The sequence below is a fragment of the Oncorhynchus mykiss genome, chromosome 14, assembly GCF_013265735.2.
Source record: "Oncorhynchus mykiss isolate Arlee chromosome 14, USDA_OmykA_1.1, whole genome shotgun sequence".
Taxonomy (NCBI): domain Eukaryota; kingdom Metazoa; phylum Chordata; class Actinopteri; order Salmoniformes; family Salmonidae; genus Oncorhynchus; species Oncorhynchus mykiss.
Window position 1 is genome coordinate 14996103 of NC_048578.1, and position 25091 is coordinate 15021193.

General features: G+C 43.4%; 1 protein-coding gene and 1 long non-coding RNA gene across 5 annotated transcripts in view; one reads left to right on the top strand and one right to left on the bottom strand.

Annotated features, from left to right (window-relative positions):
- Positions 1–1690: 1690 nt before the first annotated feature.
- Positions 1691–25091, top strand: part of LOC110487741 — a 43419-nt gene continuing 20018 nt past the window's right edge. Inside the window, exons 1-2 of one of the 2 annotated variants that reach the window (XR_005035936.1) lie at positions 1691–3537; positions 3879–3950. Coding sequence is in view for 1 of the 2 variants with exons in the window: in XM_036943029.1 (XP_036798924.1) it covers positions 3535–3537; positions 3879–3950 (75 nt within the window). In the remaining variant the exon portion in view is untranslated. The remainder of the gene's footprint in view (positions 3538–3878; positions 3951–25091) is intronic. The other variant, XM_036943029.1, reaches the window with a different exon arrangement.
- LOC118938699 lies at positions 16725–25048 on the bottom strand. Of its 3 annotated transcripts, XR_005035941.1 has the most exons (3): positions 24898–25048; positions 22705–22759; positions 16725–22479 (listed from the first exon to the last, which is right to left on the bottom strand). It is a non-coding gene; the product is annotated as an uncharacterized LOC118938699 (long non-coding RNA). The 3 variants fall into 3 exon arrangements; XR_005035940.1 differs by lacking the exon at positions 22705–22759; XR_005035939.1 differs by having other exon boundaries at positions 16725–22759.

The window sequence follows — 25091 nt, forward strand, 5'->3', positions numbered from 1 at the left end:
ACCAATGTGTCGGAGGAAACACCATTCACCTGATGTCCGAGGTCAACCTGCAGGCGCCCATCCCACAACAAGAAGTCGCTAGAGTGCGATGAGCCAAGTAAAGCCCCCCCCCCCCCCCCCCCGGCCAAACACTCTGCCAACCTGGAAGTCGCCCTATGGTTCCCCCGATCACGGCCGGTTGTGATACAGCCCGGGAATGAACCAGTGCCATAAACCGCTGTGCCACTCGGGAGCCCGGAAAATAAATATTTCATCCATTTTGGATAATAAATACTACATTCTGGTCACTTTGAGTATTTTAAGAGATGGCATCTATTTTGATAACAGGGTGGTGTCAAACTGTCACAAGAGAGGAGGAAAGAGAGAGGATCTCAAGGAAGCGACCTAGCATGCCTTTGTAGTGAGGGTTTGTGTTGACTGCAGCCTGGTTTGTGACCATCATAAAAGGCACAATCCTTTGAGGTCAGAGACATGTCTGGTTGCCCAGTGCTGCTGGGTAACACTGCAACGTGACACCCCCACCTCCCCTCTCCCTTGTCTCCCCTGTGCTACCCCACCATATTTGCTGTAACTCCTAATCAACGCCACATTTTCAAGTTGCCAGGGCAACTTTCGATAAATGTGCGCAAAGACAGATCAAAAAGACAAAAACAAACCTTTAAATTCTATTAACCACCAATACGTGTCATCTGTTGCTTGACATTAAACACAACGGTGATTGTTCAATTTAAGCAAACTAAGCATATTGTACAAGTTTGTTAAATTCATTTGAGGATACATTCAACAAAGTGATATGCTACTCCTATGCAAATGTACACAGAGCTAACAGCAAATCTAAGAGCGCACAAGCGCATCTGTGGCATTGTACCATTTCAGGAAAGTAAAACTTATGATGCATATGTGTGTGTACCAAAGCAAAGCTGCAGCAAATACTGTGGGGAAGGCTCAAACAGAATCAGACCTATTTAGCATGCCTATAATGATATGTCTAGCTTTAGCCATTAGCCTCAAGGTACATCCGAGGGCTCTCCACTGCGGTAAGGGTCCTGTGATGTCAGCACTGGCTTAGTAACTCTAGAGGGAGTGTCTTTTGTCCACCATTGAAGCCCTGGATTCCATTAATGTGTGTGTGATCCCTGCAGCTACAAAGAAGGGTGGGGGGGCATATAGGGTTTTTTGTTTAGTTTTTTACTTTCCTAAGAGAGAGAGCAACTTTACACAGGCAATTTGAAACCTTTACCTAAAAATTCAGTGACATAACCATATAGCAGAACTGACCGCATAGCGTAATTTACATTTATCAATAAAACATGACAGAAATCGTCATGAGAGAGGGATGAATTATTAAGCCAGAAAATAAGAGGGGGTAAAAGAAAATGAGGGAAGAGGGAGAGAGGGAGAAATACAGAAAGAGAGAGGGAGGAAAGATAGAGGCTCTCTGTGTTCCTCCTTGCGCCTGCTGTCTGCGACCACTTTGCCCTGGGCGTGAACGCCAACGTGAGCGTGCCTCTCCTCTTAGTCTGTTTACAATTACTGCTCCACGAATGAATCTTCCACGAATGACCGCTTAACTGGCAGCCCTGACTCCTCAGGAACAAGGGAGCTATTAGTGGAGGAATTGAGGAAGGAAGGAAAAGGGGAAAGCCAAAGGGAAGGCAGCCCAGCTCAGAGGCCCAGGGAGGGAGGGAAATGGAGGGTAAGAGGGAGGAGGGCTCGCTCAGCTGCATCCCCCGAGGTGATCTCTTTAACAGAGGAGAGATCCTGGAGGAGGGGAGTGCGCTCTCCACTTTCTCCCCTCCAGCAACCGGAGATGAACAAGATTAGTTCTGGGTCTGGCCCGGAGGACAGTGGACTGGGGAACATCTGAAATGCGTCCATTTCTCAGGCAACAGGATTTAGGATGGGACCCCGTGCCCTTTAAAGCCGATAAATACATGAGAATATTTTGCGGGGCGCAGTCCAAGTCAGAGGTTTAGTGCATGAGAGCGCTTCTGGTGGTTCCTGTCAAGAGTAAATTACTTTGACTCAGAGGTGACATGTGTTTTGGAAAGAACTCTATCCTCACCCAGTCGACATGAACACGTGTGCACACGCCGTCGTTGCAGATTTGTACGAAGATGTGTGAAAAAATGGATTAACATTTCAGTACTGACTGAAGGAGCTTCTAAAACTAAACTGCCATCTTGTCCCGAAGTCTGACACAGCCTGTTTGTGACAGCTAGGCAAAACCTGCAACAGTTTAGATTAAACCTCTTTGAGAAATAAGCTGTTGGGGCCAAACTAAACCAACTACTCAAGATCCAGGCATATTTCACAGGATCATTTATCAAGTTAAGAGAGGAAATGCGTTGACATGTCGTTGTCCTCTTTCCAGTGTGGCTGCCAAGTCCCAGCAACAGGATTTGGGAAATATGTTTGTTCCGTGGTTTATCCCAGGCTTTCCACTACCGGCCCTTGCCATGCCTGACCCCAGGGTTTCCACTACCGGCCCTTGCCTTGCCTGACCCCATGGTTCCCAGTTTGAAGGTTTTAAGGATGATTCCAATTTCGCAACCCACTGCCAGATAAGAATAGCACCGAACTGAGATGTCATGGAAAGAAATGTTTCTTTCAAGGAAAGTGGTTACTTAACTGAAGTGTCACACACTAGGATAGTCTGTTGTTTTAACATTCAAGGAAATTAGCTTCATAAGCACCTTGCATTTAATTGTAAAAAAGTCAATCAAGGAATGTTTCTTTCTTGACTTGCAGATCCTTAACCCAAATATTAACACTATCAGTAAACAATCTATGACCACAGCCCACAATCTCAAATTGATGTCAAATTGCAACCCCCCCCCTGAAAAAGGGTTAACCTCACTTTCAGTTCAGAAAACCCTGACAACTGTCCCCATTTCCTCTCAATCAAGTTAAAACACATAGAACCCCAATAGAAGTTGCTTAAACACAAAAATAACCAGCAGTTTGATATACACTCAGTGGCCAGTTGATTAGGTACACCCACCCTTCTCGTACCAGGTCGGACCCCCCTTTTTCTTACAGAACAGCCTGAATTCTCCTGGGCATTGAAACGTTGCTCAATTGGTATCATGGGACCTAAACTGTGCCAGGAAAACATTCCCCACATCATTGCACCACCAGCCTGTACTGTTGACAGCAGGCAGGATGGGGCCATGGACTCATGCTGCTTATGCCAAATCCTGACTCTGCCATCAGCATGATGCAACAGGAACAGGGATTCGTCGGACCAGGCAATGTTTTTCCTCTCCTCAATTGTCCAGTGTTGGTAATCGCGTGCCCACTGAAGCTGCTTCTTCTTGTTGTTTTTAGCTGATAGGAGTGGAACCAGGTGTGGTCGTCTGCTGCAATAGTGAAGAACAAGAACGCCTGCACACCGTTAAAGCTCCCAATTCACCTCTTTATTGACAACGTTTCAATCCGAAATGGATCCTCGTCAGGTCAAACAAACAAACTGAGTGATCACATCCCAAAATATACACATTTCACCTCACATGACCATTGTGGACATGATGCATGGTGGGTGCAAAAACTATTTGTGTATCTCTAATAATTTTATGACAAATAATATATTTACAAAATGACCAAGTAGTAGCCCGTCCGTGACAAGGACCAACGAGTTGTGCGTTCGGAGATGGTGTTATGCGCACCGTTGTACTGCGTCGTTATTTGCAGTACAGTATTTCCAAGTCCTTACATTTGAGTAATTTAGCGGACACTCTTATCCAGAGAGACTTACAGTAGTGTCTATTTCCTTGTTGAGGAACTGTGCATAATGCAATTTCAATTCATGAGTACTTCGTCAACTGCACTAAATAGTGATGAGGCGATCGTGGTGACACCAATCTACTGTTTTTCAGGAGGTGACTGAAGACTCATGTCCCCATGCTTCAGGTTTGGACGGCAGAGAAGCCACACACCCACAAGAGCAGGTAAGTTGTTTTATGTGTTGTTTTTATTTGTCTGATCAAGTATTGATTCAGTTCTTTTAAGATTCTGGTTTTTCTATTTCTTACCTTTGAACACTGCATTGTTGAGGAAGAGCATTTTGCACCTGTTCTATCCTGTGCAAGCAGACAAATACACTTTGATATACGAGATACCAGTGTTGATAAGTGTTATATTCCTGTGTCATAACCATTATAACCACAACCCTCATAACCATCACCACCATCTCAGTGTATACAGGTCTAGAACATGGAAACATTACTCCTGCTCTGACAGCCAAATGGGCCCCACTGAAGGTGCTAGGATTGATTGCATTTCACTTACAATGGGTAACTTAAATCTTGATGAAGATGACTGGGCTGATTGAGGATATACATTGGGATACCATTACCGTCTGTCCGGCAGCGCCTCCAAATCTTCGCTCAGATAATAGCTCATTTGTTAGCCGCCCAAACAGCACTGGTCCTTGTTGAATCAAAAAACCCTGTCCTGTTTATGACTGGACAGCCATACACTCCGTCGCATGTTACTATACCCTTCTCCCATTTAAATCCCCCCAAATGTGCACATAATCCACTTGTAAGATCATCTTAATGAGGTGTCAGGATCCCCCGGTCAGGGTGCTCTTCTCAGGGGGGCTTTGGGAACAACACAAAGGGGGTATTATTAGGTGACCCCTCCCAGATCCCCTGTTTGGCTCCTGTGGGCCTGGCTGTATGGCTGTATGCTGCAGGTGAGGACTGATGACTCATCCAGGTGCCTGGCTGTTATTGTGTGGTGAACACTGAAGTAGGGAAGAGTGGGTCATGTAGGTGTTTTGTCTGAGCACATCTTGTCAAATGTGCAGTCAAATAGGGTCCCGGACCTCTTGAAAATATCAAGCCCCCCTCTGAAAGGCCAAACTTCCACTGCAATACTGAGGCTTAAACTGAAGTGAATTAACGGGACAACAAACCGATTTCTCGTCTATGCACAAATATAGCAAATGCAAGAAAAGGTTAGCTCCATGTTACCACAGTCCTAGCACTAAATACTACACCATCCTACCGTGCTCTCCACTCGTCATATTTTACCGCTACATTGACCACATTTAGCAGGCGCTCTGACCCAGAGCGACTTACAGTAAAGTGACTGCATACATTTTCATATTTTCCTTTGCTCTACCAACTGAGCTACACAGGACCCCAAGACATTACGCCAAAAGAAGTACATCTACACATCAACATGTACAATGGTACATGCACTTGAGACATAAAAACACACATCAACGTGTACAATGATTTATACATTTGCCATTAGACCTGTTAATGTTACCAAGAATGCCATTCCTAGGTCTTGAGGCAATACTAAGCCCCAATGAGAGAGAGGGGAAGAGAAGAGCAGCTCTCCAGTGGGATTGTGGAGGGGTTTAGGCACAGCAGTTATGAGAATAAATGAGATTTCCTGAACTGAAAGCATTCCAAGGCCCTGGTGGTCTCTGCTCGCCAAGAGGCAAGACGACACACGCTGGAGAGGTCTGCCAGGTATCAGTGCACAAAGAGCCCTCATTTCCTGCCTCTTTTCTCGCTCTTTCTCTCACCCTCCCTCCCTCCCTCCCTCCCTCCCTCTCTCTCACTCACCAAAACAGAGGAGCAGCCGGTGGAAGTGGATTGTGTGTATTGTTTCACCGTCGTTTTTGGCTTTTGTATTATCTACGTCTGCTCTGCTAATCCCAATGTGGAGCACATTGTCAACGTCCTTTCAAGTTGAAAGGAAGCATGCCACAACCAGGGCTATGTCTAATTAAAAACAAATGTTTTAAGTGAGAAGTAGGCATTGGTCTGAAGCTGAAAAATGAAAGGAAATTCACGAGCACAATGCCTATTCCACCTATGCTCTACCAAGGTTTTCCAGCACACAGCTTTGACCTACTACAGTAGCTATGTTGGTCTATTGTACTTCAAACAATGTGTATGCAGGTTACTTCGGATATAACCCTTCTCAAACAGCCTAATCCACACTCTTAGAGGTTCTCCCACAGTAATGTGATTTGTACAGCATACAAGTTAAAGTGTTGGATTCTTCACACACTACACTAATCCCATTCCACTACCTGTCCAAGCTTTTTTTTTGTTATATGAAAATTTGCTTTGCTGTTATATTTACAATACATTCATGCTTGATAGAGCTAGCTGTTTTGTCTTGTAGTAATGTGGTGCCTGCCTGTACTTCCTTAAACCTTCTCATTTCGATATTATTAATTATAATTTTATTATATAAAAAGTTATTAATTAATTAAAATATTAAAATATTTTCTTGGTCAGTAGGTGCCCAACACACTGTGTTGGACACAGTCACTGATATATAGAGGTGTATAGAGCCTGTCTGCATTCTTGATTTCTGTAATCATTAGTTTACCTGTGTAATATTGACATAAGCTCATCAACACTTGTTTCGCAAACATGGTCCTGTTCTATCAATTGCTGTGCTGATCAATGGGCAGTTCATTACCTCTGTCAAATTAATATGTAGCTTAAAGTTGTCTATTTGTATATATTCTTGCAATAAAAATACACATTTACAATAGGCCTATATCTAAAAAAATACATACAGCCTAATGATATACACTAAGTGTACAAAACAAGGTGCTGGAAAAACAGCATGGGGGGCGTAGGCATTGTGGGACTCATGTGAATTTCCTTTCTTTTTCAGCTTCAGACCAATGCCTACTTCTCACTGAAAACATAGTTTTGTGTTTTTAATTTCCATGGTTTTTACACCAGAAGGTGATTATGCAACATTATAATACAGCATGACATAGCCATTCAAGTCAAGTACAAATACACAATAATGACAAATGGCAACAGAAATTATGTAGTTATTAGTATTTATTTCATATTAACTGATTTTCCAGAGGAAAGCAAAAAAAACAGAAAGCTTTTTAAGCCAATATGGAACAAAATAGAACAAATTTCCGTGATATCTTTTAACAAGACAATTGAGCAAGCTCCTGTATAATACACAAATAATAAACATGAAGCCTACCCATTAACACTTTAAAAATATTATTGACGGTCACATTAAGTGGCTTGGAGAGCAAGGCATGAACATAATAAAAAAAATCCCCATCAAAATCCGTGAGTTGAAGCTAGAGTTATCTTTTTTATTTTTCATGGGCTGCGTCTCAATGCACCGCATCCGCCTGTGGGCTGCGTCTCAATGCACCGCATCCGCCTGTGGGCTGCGTCTCAATGCACCGCATCCGCCTGTGGGCTGCGTCTCAATGCACCGCATCCGCCTGTGGGCTGCGTCTCAATGCACCGCATCCGCCTGTGGGCTGCGTCTCAATGCACCGCATCCGCCTATGGGCTGCGTCTCAATGCATCGCATCCGCCTGTGGGCTGCGTCTCAATGCACCGCATCCGCCTGTGGGCTGCGTCTCAATGCACCGCATCCGCCTGTGGGCTGCGTCTCAATGCACCGCATCCGCCTGTGGGCTGCGTCTCAATGCACCGCATCCGCCTGTGGGCTGCGTCTCAATGCACCGCATCCGCCTGTGGGCTGCGTCTCAATGCACCGCATCCGCCTGTGGGCTGCGTCTCAATGCACCGCATCCGCCTGTGGGCTGCGTCTCAATGCACCGCATCCGCCTATGGGCTGCGTCTCAATGCATCGCATCCGCCTATGGGCTGCGTCTCAATGCACCGCATCCGCCTGTGGGCTGCGTCTCAATGCACCGCAGCCGCCTGTGGGCTGCGTCTCAATGCACCGCATCCGCCTGTGGGCTGCGTCTCAATGCACCGCATCCGCCTGTGGGCTGCGTCTCAATGCACCGCATCCGCCTATGGGCTGCGTCTCAATGCATCGCATCCGCCTATGGGCTGCGTCTCAATGCATCGCATCCGCCTATGGGCTGCGTCTCAATGCATCGCATCCGCCTGTGGCAGCCCTCCACATCTGCAGTGGAAAGTGGCGGAGCTACATCGGTGGGACCATGAGACATCCCGAAAATCGGCCTTCTCATAAAAACATCTGTAGCATCCAAACGGTTTGGCCTACAAACTATTATGATCACTCTTTGGAAAGGGACTCTCATGAACACGATGGTGTTCTCCGTTTTAATCTACAACCCCAACAAGTGTTACGGGACTCATCTGAAGTCAGTAACGCTGATGTGCCAACTTCAGTCTGTAGCGTCCGAACCGTTTGAGCTATGAACTCTCCATTTTGTTATACAACCCGCACAAGTAACCCATACAAGGTAACCCATACAAACGAATGGAGGTAGTTTTGTACCAACAAAAAAAAGGGGATATATGTGTCAACAACAACAAAAAATCCATAGCTTTTTTTTTTTTTTTTACATTAAAAAATATATATATATTACCCCTCCACCACCCCCCTTCTTCGAAGGACAAATATCTTTGTTTTTTTTACAGCTTTTTTGCTACATGCATTTTACATTTACATTTTACATACACGTTGCATACATGGTACTTTTATATAAAACAGCTGCATAATAATACATTAACAAACATAAACTCTTTAATCCCACCCCTCAGCTACTCTCAGCCCATCCCACCCCTCAGCCACTCTCAGCCCATCCCACCCCTCAGCCACTCTCAGCCCATCCCACCTATCACCATAGACCTCAGCTCTTTAATCCCACCCCTCAGCCACTCTCAGCCCATCCCACCCCTCAGCTACTCTCAGCCCATCCCACCTATCACCATAGACCTCAGCTCTTTAATCCCACCCCTCAGCCCATCCCACCCCTCAGCTACTCTCAACCCATCCCACCTATCACCATAGACCTCAGCTCTTTAATCCCACCCCTCAGCCACTCTCAGCCCATCCCACCCCTCAGCTACTCTCAGCCCATCCCACCTATCACCACAGACCTCAGCTCTTTAATCCCACCCCTCAGCCACTCTCAGCCCAACCCAACCTTCAGCCCATCCCAACCCTCAGCCACTCTCAGCCCATCCCACCTATCACCATTGACCACCCTCGTTTGGTTTCAATGTGCCATATATTTTTAAATTGTGATGTTTTACATAATTTTTTAACCTTTTGAATCGTATAGTATCCACAGTTTGGGAGCTAAAGATGAAAACCTTTCCTACGAGTATGATGATATTATTTATTGACAGACTATGGCTTTCCAATTCGCCCAACACTGCTATTTGCAAGGTTCATTTTAAGTGCATGTTTTGATTTTTTAACCATTCCTGAACCTGTGACCAGAAACTAGCTACATACTACCAGAATAAATTATCGTTGCAGCAAAATCTACAGAGCTGAGATTGTTGTATGCCCCCTATATATAGCATTCTGTTGATGGTAAGAATTTTATATAATAATTTAAATTGAAAAACTCTGTGTTGAATCAAGTGTAGTTTTTTGTACCAGTAAACCATTGGCCATGGAATTGGTACATCGAAAATCTCTTCCCATTTATTTTGCAACCTGTATGGCGCAGCTGTCAACATTTTTGTCCTCAAATGAAACTGTTATATTTTTCTATTTATGTCAGTTCCTTTAGCCAATTTGTATCTTTAAAATATGTCAGGAAAACAAGTTCCCTACCTTCTCCCTTTTCCACTTGCCTCCTCCATTTTTGTGGTAGTTGCAATCAGTTGGTTGTAAATTTGGATTGAGCAGATATTCCCATATATTTTCGATAACTGCATATGTGACATAACTCCTCCATTTCTATTAATAAAATCATTAACAAATACAATACAATATTTAAATATTTTTTCCATGAAAAATGTTATTAAATCAGTATATTTGAATTTAACCATGACATTTGTTATAATATTTGTTCCATCTTTTCTGGAGGATAAAACTGAAATTGTAACCAGCTTTGTATTGCTTGTTTAAGAAAGGGCGATACTTTAAACAACATTTCATTTTCAATTAATCAGAAATGACAAGTTGTAATCTGTATCAAGGCAAAAATGCAATTTTTGAACAAAGGATGAGCCTTTCTTAACAATCTACAGGAGAAACATTTTGGGTTTAAGTATAACTTATGAGTGAAGCTTTTAGTGAGATGTTTAAAGCTTTAATATTGAATTCATTATATAAATAGGCAGGTTTAATTTTGTCTGGCTTAGCATTCCAAATCAAATGAAATATTGTTTTCTCATACGATTTAAAAAACAAGTCATCTGGAATAGGCAGTGCCATTAGTACGTAAGTAAACTGATGGGACCAAAGAGTTAATCGATGTGATTTTTCCATAAATAGACAAGTATTTACCTCTCCATTGTTGCAGACTCAACTATTTTTGCAAACTTTCTATCGAAATTAATTGTGGTAAGTACATATATATATTTTTTAGAGATGTGAATACCAAGTATGTCTACTTCACCATCCGCCCATTTTATTGATAAACTACAAGGTAGTGTAAACACTATTTTTTAACGATCCAATGTGTAATATGGTACACTCAAGATCTTCAATGAGACTGTGCAGGGAACCAGATTGCGGACTGAAGAAAAAACTAGAGTCATCGGCATACATTGACACTTGATTTTATGCCTAGGTTTTCTAACCCCTTAATGTTCTTGATGGATCTCATTTTAATAGCTAGCATTTCAAATGGCCGTAATAAATAGATACAGTTAAAGTCAGAAGTTTACATACACTAGTTTGGAGTCATTCAAACTCGTTTTTCAACCACTCCATACATTTCTTGGTAACAAACTATAGTTTTGGGAAGTCGATTAGGACACCGACTTTGTGCATGACACAAGTAACTTCTCCAGAAATTGTTTACAGACAGATTATTTGACTTGTAATTCACTGTATCACAATTCCAGTGGGTCAGAAGTTTACATACACTAAGTTGACTGTGCCTTTAAACAGCTTGGAAAATTCCAGAAAATTATGTAATGGCTTTAGAAGCTTCTGATAGGCTAATTGACAGCATTTTAGTCAATTGGAGGTGTACCTGTGGATGTATTTCAATGCCTAACTTCAAACGCAATGACTCTTTGCTTGACATCATGGGAAAATCAAAAGAAATCAATCAAGACCTCAGAAAGAAATTGTAGACCTCCACAAATCTGGTTCATCCTTGGGAGCAATTTCCAAACACCTGAAGGTACCACGTTCATCTGTACAAACAATAGTACGCAAGTATAAACATAATGGGACCATGCAGCCGTCTGTCTCCTAGAGATGAACGTACTTTGGTGCGAAAAGTGCAAATCAATCCCAGAACAGCAGCAAAGGACCTTGTGAAGATGCTGGAGGAAACAGGTACAAAATATCTATATCCACAGTAAAATGAGTCCTATATCGACATAACCTGAAAGGTCGCTCAGCAAGGAAGGAGCCACTGCTCCAAAACCTACATAAAAAAGCCAGACTATGGTTTGCAACTGCACATGGGGACAAAGATCGTACTTTTTGTCCTCTGGTATGATGATACAAAATAGAACTGTTAGCCCATAATGACCATCGTTATGTTTGGAGGAAAAAGCGGGATTGCTGCAGGAGGGACTGGTGCACTTCACAAAATAGATGGCATCACCAAGAAGAAAAATTATGTGGATATATTGAAGCAACATCTCAAGACATCAGTCAGGAAGTTAAAGCTTTGTCGCAAATGGGTCTTCCAAATGGAAAATGACCCCAACCACACTTCCAAAGTTGTGGCAAAATGGCTTAAGGACAACACAGTCAAGGTATTCGAGTGGCCATCACAAAGCCCTGACCTCAATCCCATAGAAAATATGTGGGCAGAACTGAAAAAGCGTGTGCGAGCAAGGAGGCCTACAAACCTGACTCAGTTACACCAGCTCTGTCAGAAGGAATGGGCCAAAATTCACCCAACTTATTGTGGGAAGCTTGTGGAAGGCTACCCGAAACGTTTGACCCACGTTAAACAATTTAAAGGCAATGCTACCAAATACTAATTGAGTGTATGTAAACTTCTGACCCACTGGGAATGTGATGAAAGAAATAGCTGAAATAAATCACTCTCTACTATTATTCTGACATTTCACATTCCTAAAATGAAGTGGTGATCCTGACGGACCTAAGACAGGGAATTTTTACTTAGATTAAATGTCAGGAATTGTGAAAAACTGAGTTTAAATGTATTTGGCTAAGGTGTATGTAAACTTCTGACTTCATCTGTATGGAGACAAAGAACAGCCTCGTTTTACTCCTCTTAAAAGCTCTATACTTTCTGAGAAGTAACCATCATTTACTATTTTACCTCTAGGGTTGCTTTAACCCATTGTATAAGAGATTCACCAAAATTACAGTAATCCAGGCATTTAAATATAAATTGTAGCCGTACTTTATCAAATGCCTTTTCAAAATCTGCTATGAAGACCAGGCCTGGTATCTTTGATGTTTCAAAATGTTCAATTGTTTCAAGTAATTGTTGTATATTATCTCCAATATATCGTCCATGTAAAAAACTTGTCTGATCAGGATGAACAATATCTGGTAAAACCTTTTTTATTCTATGTGCTGTTAGAGGCCTCCATTTTTTTATTTACATGGATTGGATCTTTATACTTACCACTTGGGTCCTGTTTTAGTAGTAATGAAATCAGACCTTCTTGTTGAGTACCTTAAAGTCTACCATTCGTATAAGAGTAATTAAAATATGCTAATAATGGATCTTTGAGCACATCAAAAAAAAAAGGTCTGATAGACCTCTACTGTCAAGGCATGGTGTTTTTCCAGACTGAAAAGATTTTATAGCCTCAAAAAGTTCCTCTTTCGTAAGTTGGCTTCACACAGGCCTTTCTGTAAATGTGTTCATTTTACATTATTATTAGGAAAGGAATCCTTAGTTAACATGTGGAAATTGAGGAGCCTGAAAAGAAAACATATGCTTAAAATAATTTAGCTTCCTCTTTCAAAATTGTATTTAGTGAATCATGGATAACTCCATCATTTTTTAACAAATTGCTGTAAATTCTTTTTGGTAGAATTTCCATGTTGAAGATGCAAGAAACATTGTGCATTTTTCACCATTTTCCATCCAATTCACTTTATTTGTGTAATACATTACACTTGATGGTTCTTGAATAAGTACCTCCATTTATTTTGTTTTTCCTCTAACCTATTTTGTGCCTCTATAGTACAGTTTCCGTTACCATCTACCTGCTCTGTTACTTCCTCTATTTCCTTTATTAGTCGAATCTCTTCTGACCTAAACTGCTTTTGTTTTAATGATGAGTATTGTATTGAATGGCCTCTAAAAGTACATTTGAAAGTGTCCCATACAATAATGTTGTGCAAAAAAAAAGTAAATTATGAATGATTTTTGTCTTAGTTAAGACCTTTCTTAGATGTCTTAGATATGTTATTTATGAATGTGTAATTACAATGCATTACTATGGGCTATAATAGTAGAGGCCAAACTCTATATTTTACCAAAACATTTTCTAAAGGGGTCCTAAAATTGTAAATCAAATAACTAAATGATCCATGGTATGGCCATCTTAAAACAATTCCATATGTTAGTTTAATAACATGTTACATTGGCAGCCTGGCAGTTTCCCAAAGTTTGGTGTTGACTATGAACTTTTCTTAGCTAGATAGCTGTGCTTTGTGGAAGAATGTGGGAGATAGTCAACATTGAGTTGTGCGGGTGCATTGTGATCTGTCCATACATTTAATGTTACAGCCTTGTAGCTAGCTAGCTAACATGACTACCTTACGTTAGTTGGCTAACTAATTGGCAATAGCAGCCAAGGACGTTTGCAATTTTATTTGTGCTTGTTTGTTTGTGCTCTGATTACACGCAAGTGTCAAGGCCAAGTATATACAGATGACTTCAGCCATGAGAAAAACCATCCTTAGCTAGCTTCGTTTGCTTGTAGCTTGCCTCTCATCCGACTTGTGTTAGCATCCGACTGGTGCTTTGGTCCGCACTCGTGTTATTTGACACTAATACAGCCCTTGAAGTTTGATACCTGTCTGGGGATCCTAACCCCCTGCCCCAACCCTCGAACACACACACACACACACACACACACACACACACACACACACACACACACACACACACACACACACACACACACACACACACACACACCTTCCAGAGCTCATCCCTCCCCTGCTGGTATCCCATTACCTGGTCACACAAACACACACAAAGTCTTGGGAATTAAATCCACCATTTGTTTTCGTTTGCCACTGTGGTTTTTCTAATCCACAAAGCCAAATCATCTTGGTTTCTCGGAGTACAACTGTACAAAACTACTTCAGACACATACTGCATGAATGCACGAATACTTAGAGCTTAGTGTCTTTTTACGTAACTGATTTTGACGGGCGAAACGAGGCGAAGGAGTGAGAACTGGGGTAAACTGCTGTATCATTTACCAGTAAACAGAGATACTAATACCTTGAGATAACACTGCCAGCCAAGCTTTCAGAGAGACATTCTGTGCTGTGCACCACCACCCTGTTGAGAAGTGTAGAGTCAGGAAAACAGTGAATGAACTCTAATCCTTCAAAAACAGCCCAAAGAGATAGAGAGAGATATAGAACAAGACAGATAATGAAAAAGAGAAACAGAGAGAAAAGCTGGGATATGATAACCAGCACAACAAATATTACCTGTTTTGACTGGTGGGCTTATTACCACACTCTTTTAGCGAAGATTAATTTCCTGCCAGGTCAAGGTTGGGCCCAAGTAGCCTTCTGTTGGATGAGTGGGAACACAGGAGGTGTGTGTCATTCAAACTGTGAGAGTCACCCATGACCAGTGTCTGCTAGGTGGATAGTTGATAGTTCCCCATGCTGGGGTGAAGAGCCAAAGGAGATTTATAAAACATGACAATGTTTACGTCTGGCTAAAGGTCAATGGAGAGTTGAAGACACCTTTTAAAACAGACTAAATGCACTGCTGTCACCAAAAACAATGGCACTTAAAAGCAAAGTCTATAATGGATGCCTGGGAATGCCATCTAGATGAATGGTGTTTGCCTGTGGTCAGGTCTACTAGGCAAAACAACATTGACATCATCAGGCAACGCTGTGATACAATACATTTCACAAATACACCAAAGACTAGACCGAACTTTACAAAAGGTCAAGGCAAATTCTTTGTAACCTGAAGCTATAAAGCTACAGTAGACTGGTATTCATATATTTACAAACTGGCCCACAAATTATAGTCTAGGACAATTACACTTTGATTACAATTAGAAATGTTCAACGTTAACCGTTGGCTTGAAAGATACTGACAGATGTTCAGTGACCTATGTTTGTTTGCATATACAGCTAAAGTCCAGTTTATCTACAGCGTATGCAAACACAAGGCATGACTAACGTTGTGATCCGGTGGTGGAGTTTTAAACTTAGTTAAACCTTTGCTTTTACTTGGATGTGTTTTCCTTCCCCCTTAAAGGTACTAGGAGGTATGCAATGAGTTAGAAACCCTTTTCCTCTCTTTTTTCCACACTATGGTGCTGAGAAGAACAGGTCAGGGGGGGGTCAGATTCCGTAACTTTGCAATCATGTTTGGAAATCAATAAATTACTGGGGGAGGTATTTTGGAGGTTTAAAACAGCTCTTTGGGAAGGTGAAATTATTAGGCTGATGATTAAAACGCTGAAAAGGACCATTGATTTGGTCAAGATACGCAATGGAGGCATACCAATTACCAATGGTGACATGTAGACTGTGTAAAATTACAGAATTTTCAGAGATAACTAAATGGCAGTAGGTGCTAGGGTTCCAACCTCTAGAATAACTTTGACATCTCCTGTATGTGTGCCTTTATTTCTGCACACTTAGCCTACACTCTTGCCATCATAGAATGCTAAATGTCATTGTGTAGAACAACCTAATAGCCAATGGAGCCAGCAAAACATTAACATGTTTAGAATAAAGTATGTAAAGCAAAAGTCTACAAGAGTAATACCCACACAATTGTTTACGGCAGAACAGTATCCGATGTGGCGCCATCTCCTGTTCAGAAGAGAAACTACACAAGCCAAATTTAGAGTATTGGGAGGGGATTTTTTTTTTCTTTCTTTTTTTTTAAGTGCATGCCACACCACACATCTGTTTTCCACAGATCTGATAAGAGCCCATTTTGTAACTTCTGGTTCCAAAAAAACTCCATCTGGCAGTAATCACATATACTGTAACTTTCTCCTGACAGAACGGAGGGAGCTCAACACATATTAGGGTAAACAAACAGGCTATTCAGTAGAATAACAAACCAACATTATCCTTCCTCAATGCTCCAGAGTGCCGCAGCGGTCTAAGGCACTGCATCTCAGTGCAAGAGGCATCCCTACAGTCCCTGGTTCGAATCCAGGCTGTATCACATCCGGCCATGATTGGGAGTCCCATAGGGCGGCACACAATTTAGCCGGGGTTGGCCGTCATTGTAAATAAGCATTTGTTCTTAACTGACTTGCCTAGTTAATTAAAGGTTAAATAAATACAATTTAAAAAATGAACAAGTGGCCTATGGATATGCTATGTAAACATTTTGCATACAACTTCAATTAGGGTGGGTGCCCGAAATCTTAATGAAGTGACTTTCTTCACAATGTTGAGGTGAAACATGAGGTGTGTTTGTGTGTGTGTGTCTGTGTGTGTGAGACAAGGCTAGGGGGGTCTTCCCCAAATCAGGCTGGGTAAATATCCTGGTGCCACTAATCAATCATCACAGGAGACTCAAAATGGGTCAAAGGTGGGACAGGATGATGTGCAATACAAAGGCCTGTTGAACTGTGGACATTTTGGGAGCAAAAAGCACCAGACAAAGGGGAATGAATGAAGTAACTTTTTATTGGTGAAAATAAAAATCAAGTGTTGATGTCAATAATTCCATGCCATCACAAGAGATTTGCAGTAATTGAATTAATCTCCTAACAAATGCCACATAGACCAAATGGAGCGCTTCCTTTGCACAGCAGAGCCCATTCTAAAAGCTGGCTAAAGGAGGTAGATAAGTAGAAAGTAGACACTTGACTCAACTAGTGGCTGAGAGACCAACAGCAGACCCACCCAAACTATGCCATAAGTACACGCAGACTCCCCGTCTCTCCATGTCATTCCCTCCCTCCCTTTCTCCTTCCCTCTACCACTATGTCCATCAAACCAACAAGGACCCAGAAGTCCCTGTGCTCCATCAGTCTGCCGACAATGTGCCTCATTGACACCCAAACATCCCATTAATCTTCATTTGTCTCATCATTATCATGCCATTGTCATGGAAAGGGCCGCCTTCTCCTGTGTGTTGACAGTTTGTGGGTAGTGGTGGAGGGGTGCAACAGTGGGTGGTTCGGGAGTGGAAGCGGGGTGCCAGCCCAAGGGAGGGGGTTCCCTAAAAATTGCAACTACATTTGGCGGCTTGTATTTCCCATCACGGCTAATGTGATTCACATTCAAATAGCGCCACCCCACTCTAATTTCTCAGCTGCCTAGGACCTCTGCTTCCTGACAGCAGCAGCAGGGTTAGCTTGGTGGGGCTGCAGGAGATGCCTGGGGTTTCTCATGCCCCCCCACCAACCCCAGGGGCTCGACCCCCCACTGCTAACAGAGCTTGGAGTGGCAGGCCAGGCAGTAGCAGGGGAGGAGGAAGGAAGGAAATGGTCTTCAGTTGCTAGGAAGGCCAGGGAAGTGTCAATTCTCCAACAGTGGCCCTGGAGGGGACCTCCAGCTGTTCAACTGTCCATAAGGGAGCAGTGTGAGGGTCTTTCCCACCATGGGAGCTCTGTAGCCACCTGTCAGATATTGGAGGAGTCAAAATGTCTACTATAACAGCAGTTTTCCCCCTCCTAATCACTCCACGTTACGATAAGAGCAGACATAATATTATGTTTCAGAAAGCAGAGTATGTTCACATAGAGTTAGTACATAGATGGGGAGAGAGAAAGACAGAAAAGAGGGAGATGAGGGAAGGACACAGAGAATTAAGAGGGAAGGATACAAAGAGAGAATGAAATGAGAAAAGAATACAGAGGGAAAATTAAAAGGAAGGATACAGAGAATGAAAACCCTTAAATTAAAGCGCCAGGCCATTTCATCCTGGGTGTGTTTTGCCCAGGCCCAGGCTCTGTCTTTGATCAGCACTCAGGAAGTTTATTTTGGAGATAGAGGGAGGATAAGGAAGAGAAGGATGGGAAGCAGAAAGATAGAGAGAGAAAGGGAGAGCAGGAACTCTCTGCGCGTTCTATCTTATCTCTCATATCAGTCCGGTTGGATGTGGCCAGGACGGCGACGTCTCTGAGCTTTCTGTCAGGAGCTGGGCCAGGACCCGGTCCCCAACACCAGCAGACCCCAACTAACTGAGAGAGCAAAGAGGAGAGGGCAAGAGGAAGGGGAGAGAGTACAGAATGAAGGGGGTGGGGGGGTGATAGGGGTGGAGAGATATGTGTTTTAACCAAAAATGTATCTGTTCAAGATGTCAGATCCCAGCATCCTGCACTCAGAAATAGTAAGGGGTTTCTTTTCCATAGCACAGCGCAGTGTCTCTCCCTCCCTCTGGTGCTCCCCATCGCTGTCAGACACACACATTTGGTTTATACTTGTGAGGACCAAACAATTGATTCCCATTCAAAATCCTGTTACTTAACCCTAACCTAAGCCTAATCTAACCCTAAACCCAAACCCCTAACCCTAAGCCCTTTTCCTTGTGGGGACCAGTGAAATGTCCCCACTTGCCAGAATTGTCCTTGTAAGGACTTCTGGACCCCACAAGGACAGTAAAACCAAACACACTCTTACTGTCTCTGTTCACAGAGCCAGCGTAAGTGCCACACGTCATTACCACAGAGGAACACAAAAGAGGCCTGTCAGTGAGTTATGGTCCTGGGAGGAATAGGGGAAATGCCTCATGACAAAGGGAGAAATCTGCCATGGCTGCTTCTGCCTCTCATCCAGGGCTTGGTTTCTTTCTCTTGCCCTCTCGATCTTTCATTCTCTCGCTCTTGTGCTTTCTCTCTGGACCCAATGCCCTTAATCTGTCTGTCTCTCGCTCTGTCGGTCTCTCCGTCTCAGACTCTCTACTGTCTCGCTCTCTGTCTTTCTCTCTCACTATCAGATAACTCATTCCAACAGATTTGGGCAGTTATGGCAGGTAGGCTTGAAGATTTACTGGTGCTTCACGTCAAGAAAAGAAAACACAAAATATCACTCTTCCATCTCTAGCCCAGGCCGTGTCAACAGTTAAATTCCAGCTCATGAGCAATGAAGCCACTTCATTGATTAAATGCGGGAAGTTAAGACCAATAAATAACCTTTATAGATCACTGCTAAGTGCATTTTTTTTTTAAATGGCCAGTGGCCTGGAGATATGAGCTCTGCTGCAGTGAACTGACTGACTCCCCTGCATCAAGTCCTTTTGAAAGGCAACTGCAGAGTCGTGGCCAAATAACTTCTTCAAATCCAGTCAATTCAGTGATATCCATGGAATTCAGATGAGAAAATCGCCACTGGAAGTGGGTCATTTTGTCAGGTCGAACACTACATCCAGTCCATTCCTGAGTTGACTTAAGTTGACCCCCAACTCTGATATGTAGCCTCTCATGCTGTCTCGTCTGTCTGCAGCAGACATACAGTAAGCAATATGTTTGGAACATCAACTCAGAATAAAATCGCTGTCTCAAATCGCAATACATATAGAATCGTGAGAAACACAATACATATCGGCACCTTAGTATTGTGATAATCTCGCATCGTGAGGTCCCTGGCAATTCCCAGTCCTAGTAAACAGATACAACATGTCACCCTACATGCACTAATGGCAAAATGGTTTTGTTAAGAAAGGACACTGTGACCCATCCCAGGCCCTGGCCAATTAGCTTGAGGGAACGCCATGTTTGTACCATATCTGGAGGGGTCTTTTGTCACCATTGACTTTCATGGGGGTTTACCGGGAAGTACGCCTCATATTTGGCTTCCCCCATCTGCTGTGGCGTACACAATGAAGGGCTTGTTTGTCGCGGCCTGTGTCCTCTCTCTGGCCGTTGTGTCTTCTTCCTGAAGCCACAGATGTTCCCAGTGTCATCCCATTGAAGCGCCTCCGGACAGACTGGCTCGTCTGTGTGTCAGTGTATGTGTGCGTGCGTTGATAGCAAAGCATGGACTGACTCCATGGGAACTCCACAGCCGGCTTTACACTGTACAATAATTACACTGATAATGTAATTATTGTGGTAATATAGACGTTCAGTCATTCAACAAGTAATTGGGGATAATACATGCCATTCAGCGTATTGAACTAGGCTGATGATTAAAAATGGTGCCTATCTTTCCCATTCATTGAGGCTTGATACGTGCTTCCAGTTTTCAGAATAAGATGTGTGCTTGCAAGCAGTTGCCGTGTCGTGGTCATCAAGTCTGCAGTATTATGTTTATCAGGTAGAAAAAGTTTTGAACTTCATTTCTGAGACAAAATATTTACCTTCCTCGATCTCCAGTAAGAGCGACAACTTCATCAAAGAACACAATGGAGGGGGTGACAGCTCTGACCTGGTATCGACATATGCGAGGTATTAATATACAGTAATTGCATATACATTAGAATGTAGCATATTAAAGCAATTTCCTCTCAGCAGAAGTAGTACTTATGCTCCTAGTGTAATGGGTATATGATAGACAATGAAAGTTGGCCTGGTACTCACCTCTCTGACAGCCCTCTCAGACTCCATTACATATTTACTCAGTGACTCTGGACCCTGAAAGACCGTGAGGGAAGTTGGTTCTCCTGTCCAGTGATTCATTATAGGACCAGGAGATTTCCGTACGAGGACCCTAGTTATACAGTAGGCTATAACTATTCATTCACATCATTATAACACTGGTAATACACGCTCAATTACATTTAACCTAGCTAACCACAAGCTAACTAGACCACTATTTAATATCGGACAGGAACACACCTCAATGAACAAACCACTGAGAACTTTTTGACAACCCGCCAAGAAATCTCTCAGAGATGAAAGGGATAGTTATTTAAGAGGAAGAGGGGAAGAGAGGGAAAAATGATCATTAAGAAGGAAGGCAGAGAGGACAAAGGAGGTAGGGTAAGTAAGGTTGATGGGGCCACTCTGCACTCTCCCTCCCTCCGAGGCGGATAAACATCCACTCAGCCCGTCAGGACGCACTTCCTCCCCTGCAATCCCCCCTCTTCAACACCTCTGGGCTGGCAGGGAGATGACACCTTTTGTCTCCTCAGAACACGACAACGTTGTGGAGACTGACTCATTAATCTGTTGATTTCTCTAACCAGCTACTCACTGGGAGGGTTATATTCTATATAGGTACATTTCTACCCTGCTAGAGTAACAGTCATATTGGCGTGTAAAAATATTTTGATAGAGTGTTAGAGTTTTACTGTACACGACGCAAGTAGTATGCATCTAAAAGTATAGTGAAGCAAGGGTAATGTGTCGGAGGCAAAGCTAACACACTGGGGAAAAATAATATGATTTTGTCATTGAAAAAGTATTAGCCAACTTCTTACTATTTTATTTTGCTTAAACATCAAGTGTAACATAATTACGAACAATTTGGGTTGGACGTTATTCACAAATAGCATCTATGAGAAAAACCTTTCAGAGAATTTTACACTGTAAGCACTCTTTAAGAGGTAAGTCTTTCTTCGTTATATTACAGCCTATCCACTATCTTTTACCACTGACCCAATCTAAATCAGGCTGGCTGACAGTTTCTGCCCCATCTTACCCGGCAACCACTTCCAAAAGAATCGGCAATTAACAATCAGTGAAGTGATCAATCAATCTCCATCAAGGGGCCTGGACAGAGCAGGGCGAGGGGTGTAGGGGATAGTTGTGAATTGGGGTGGAGAGAGAGAAGGGAGACGACGGGGTGGGGTGATGAATGAAAAGGACAAACATGGGGTCGGAGGGGTCAAGTGAGAAGGCCTGTAGGTCTGCCTCCAAGGAAGCCAAAGATTCTGAGGTCCTTGAGATAATCAGGGGCACATCCCTGTTTTTTAACAGGGGTGAAGCCAAGACAATGGCTGCTGGTGGTAAATCACTGGCCATAGCTAAGTACAGTATGTTTTGGAAAAAGGAAAGAAGCCGTACTAGTTTTACTATCTATAGTTGTAGAATCTCCCTAGTTGTGGAAACGTCAAAAGGTCCATGCCATGTCAGCCATAACAAAAGAAACTGTGCTTGAAGGCAATGCACACAATGCAACTGCAAAACTGATCCATTACAAAAGTATGCATTATAGGGGTGGGATTTAGGGAACCCTGTAGGTGTAGAAAAGACTAAAAAGGACTCTTCCCTGCCTGTACATTGGCCACCTGGTGGAGATAACAGGCAACAATCAAACTTTGAATGATCATCACCTTAAAGGCAAGGAAGTTGTGGCCGTTCTCGTTGGCCAGAACTTTGGTGATCATGAAGCAGCCTGGGGTCCATAGAGTAGTACTCCTTTTGGGGTCTGGATGCCCATGCAGGTGAAGGCCTCGTGGTGCCTGAGAGGCCACTCCACCGCCTGCTTAAGTTTCGGCTTCACCTGCTCCATGCCTCCCACATCCGACCAGCGCACCTGCAAGGGAAACAGACAAAACATTCGGACACAGCTGGAAACAGAGAAGAATACAGAGGTTTCATACACAATGGAAAGAGAGGTCCCCAATTGGCTGTATAGGGTGGCAGTTTTAACGGAGCATGGTGTCCAGCAGTGTTATGAAAGCTTCTTTAGAAACCGATTCAAGAAAACTAACACCTTTTCCATGATCAACGTTTTTCAATTCAAAAATAACATCCTTACCGTGGGGCAAGGAAGTTGTAGATGCAGTTTGCCCAGTGTCGATTTCTCTCTACAGCTGTAACAAATCAATTAGCCAATCAAATAAATCACTGAAATACTGTTTGTATTTTTGCTCTGTGCGAATTATTTGGAATAATAGGCATACAGTACAAGAAAATGAAAACGTAGTATACGTCAGGAAAAGTATTGGGCCCGAGCTGGGCTGAGGGTGAACCAGCAGACATTGAACAGAGCCAGCAGCTGTCCCCGTTGACAGATGACGGGCCGAGGCGTACGACTACAGGAGATAAAACAGATAAGGAAAGCAGGGGTTGGCCAGAGCAATAAGTCCCCCCCCCCTCATCAGCATTACTTTTCCTCTGTCAACCCCCCCCCCCCCCCCCCCCCCCCCCCGTTCCTCCCTTCCTCTGTGGTAACACATCCCAGGCAACCGGCGCCGTCTCCCGGGAACGGAGCACCTAATGGAAACCTGGCATCCGGCCACATACTGTAAATACCACATGCTGAACAATTTATGGGGAGAGAGAGGAGAGAGAGATGATAAAGATGGTGAGAGGGAGATGGGAAGAGAGAGCATGGGCGAGAGCATGGAAGGAGAGAGAGGGCGAGAGAGAGACAGCCTCCTCCTGCCAGAGTCTATGGGGTGTAAATCAAATCAGGCAGCTTCAGGTGCCAGGCTAGCAGCAGATGTGCACAGTAAAGATTTATACATCTTTTCTCCCCACCCGCCCGATTTTGTTTTGTTTCTGTTCAGGTTTTCTGCAGACAAAAGAACATAGCTCTGGCGTAACAAAAAGGCACCATTAATTCCAAGGTGCTTTTGTCACGAATATGGCGGATGTGGAATTAGAGGGCGCCGTTTGAGTCACACCTTGCTGTGTTGATTTCATTCCCCCTGCCTCTTTTTCTCTCTCCGAGACCCAGTTATTATCTTTTACTGTTGTTGTCTGAAGTTTACAAGGAGCTTCTCAGGGTCTGGGCTTTGATGGGGAGGTGGGGAGGTGGGAGAGGAGGGTGGGAGGAGGAGTTGCGGTGGGTACTTCTCCCGACAAGAACTTGGAGAGAAAGATGAGGAAGAAGAACAACGGAACGTCTCTCTCGACCAGATCAAAATATTAAAAGGTCCGGTCGGCCTGAGAGAGAGGCGTGCTCTGCTCTTGCTTTCGCCTCACCCGGGATCCACTGGATGTTTCTTATATAAATGGATTAGAAACAAATGTTTGCACTCATGTGGATATAATCAAGTCCAAACTCTGCGGCAGACCCTTCAGCTGCAGTGCACTGGGGGAAGGAAAAAACTAAAGTCCCTATTTTGTTTCCAGGAACTGGCCGCAAGAACTGAACGTCTCGGGGTGAGCTCAGTGCAGAGGAGCATTAGGAGGAAGGAGGAGAAGGGCCTTTTTTTCTCTCTCACTCTCTGGCAGGAACCGACATCGACCCGATCTGCTTTCAATTAGTACTGGAGATGATGATAGCCTCTTCCTGTCCGTTATGTCTTGCACATGCAAAGTCCAAAACATCATGGATGGCTGTCCCCCCACCTCCCCAGAGTGTGTGATTCATCTCCGTTTCAGGGAGGGCAGCAGTATGGCCTGTGGGTCATTTCCATCCGACACTTCCTCGGTTTAAACCCCGCACGTCAACAAAAGTCATTGGGGATCTGAAAGCATCTTGTCTAATGCACAAATTACTTAATGCCTCACTGTACTATTGGTATAATACATTGACTGGTAGTCCAATGAGTAATTAAGCAATGTTCGCTGAGAGATGGTGCGGGGCGGCAGGGTATCCTAGTGGTTAGAGCGTTGGACTAGTAACCGAAAGGTTGCAAGATCGAATCCCTGAGCTGACAAGGTACAAATCTGTCGTTCTGCCCCTGAACAAGGCAGTTAACCCAATGTTCCTAGGATGTCATTGATAATAAGAATTTGTTCTTAACTAACTTGCCTCGTTAAATAAAGGTTTAAAAAAAATGATATCTTTCGATCCCTGAGGAAGTTTGTTGATGTTTCAGAACATGAGACTAGGAGACACTTTCCGTTGTGCTGGTGACATGAGCAGAGTTGTTGTTCCATATTTGTGTCACTCTATAAATCGAACGGCGGTTAAAAGGACATTTTAATGCCGACCTTCAAAAGACTAAATGGGTTTCTAAACTAAAAAGGAAACCAAAGGGCCATAATCCAGACATACCTTGGGGACATCGATGGCGACCTGCCTCATGGCACCTGGTTTGACCTCCGACATGGCCCACTCAAGGTCCTGGAAAGTGACCGTCCCTGTCCCCATTAATTGTAGGTCCGATGGCTGGGAGCCACTGCCGAGAGCACTCCTCAATGCTTTCAGCCCTGTAGAAAGACCAGAATGATATCAACATATTTGTTGAT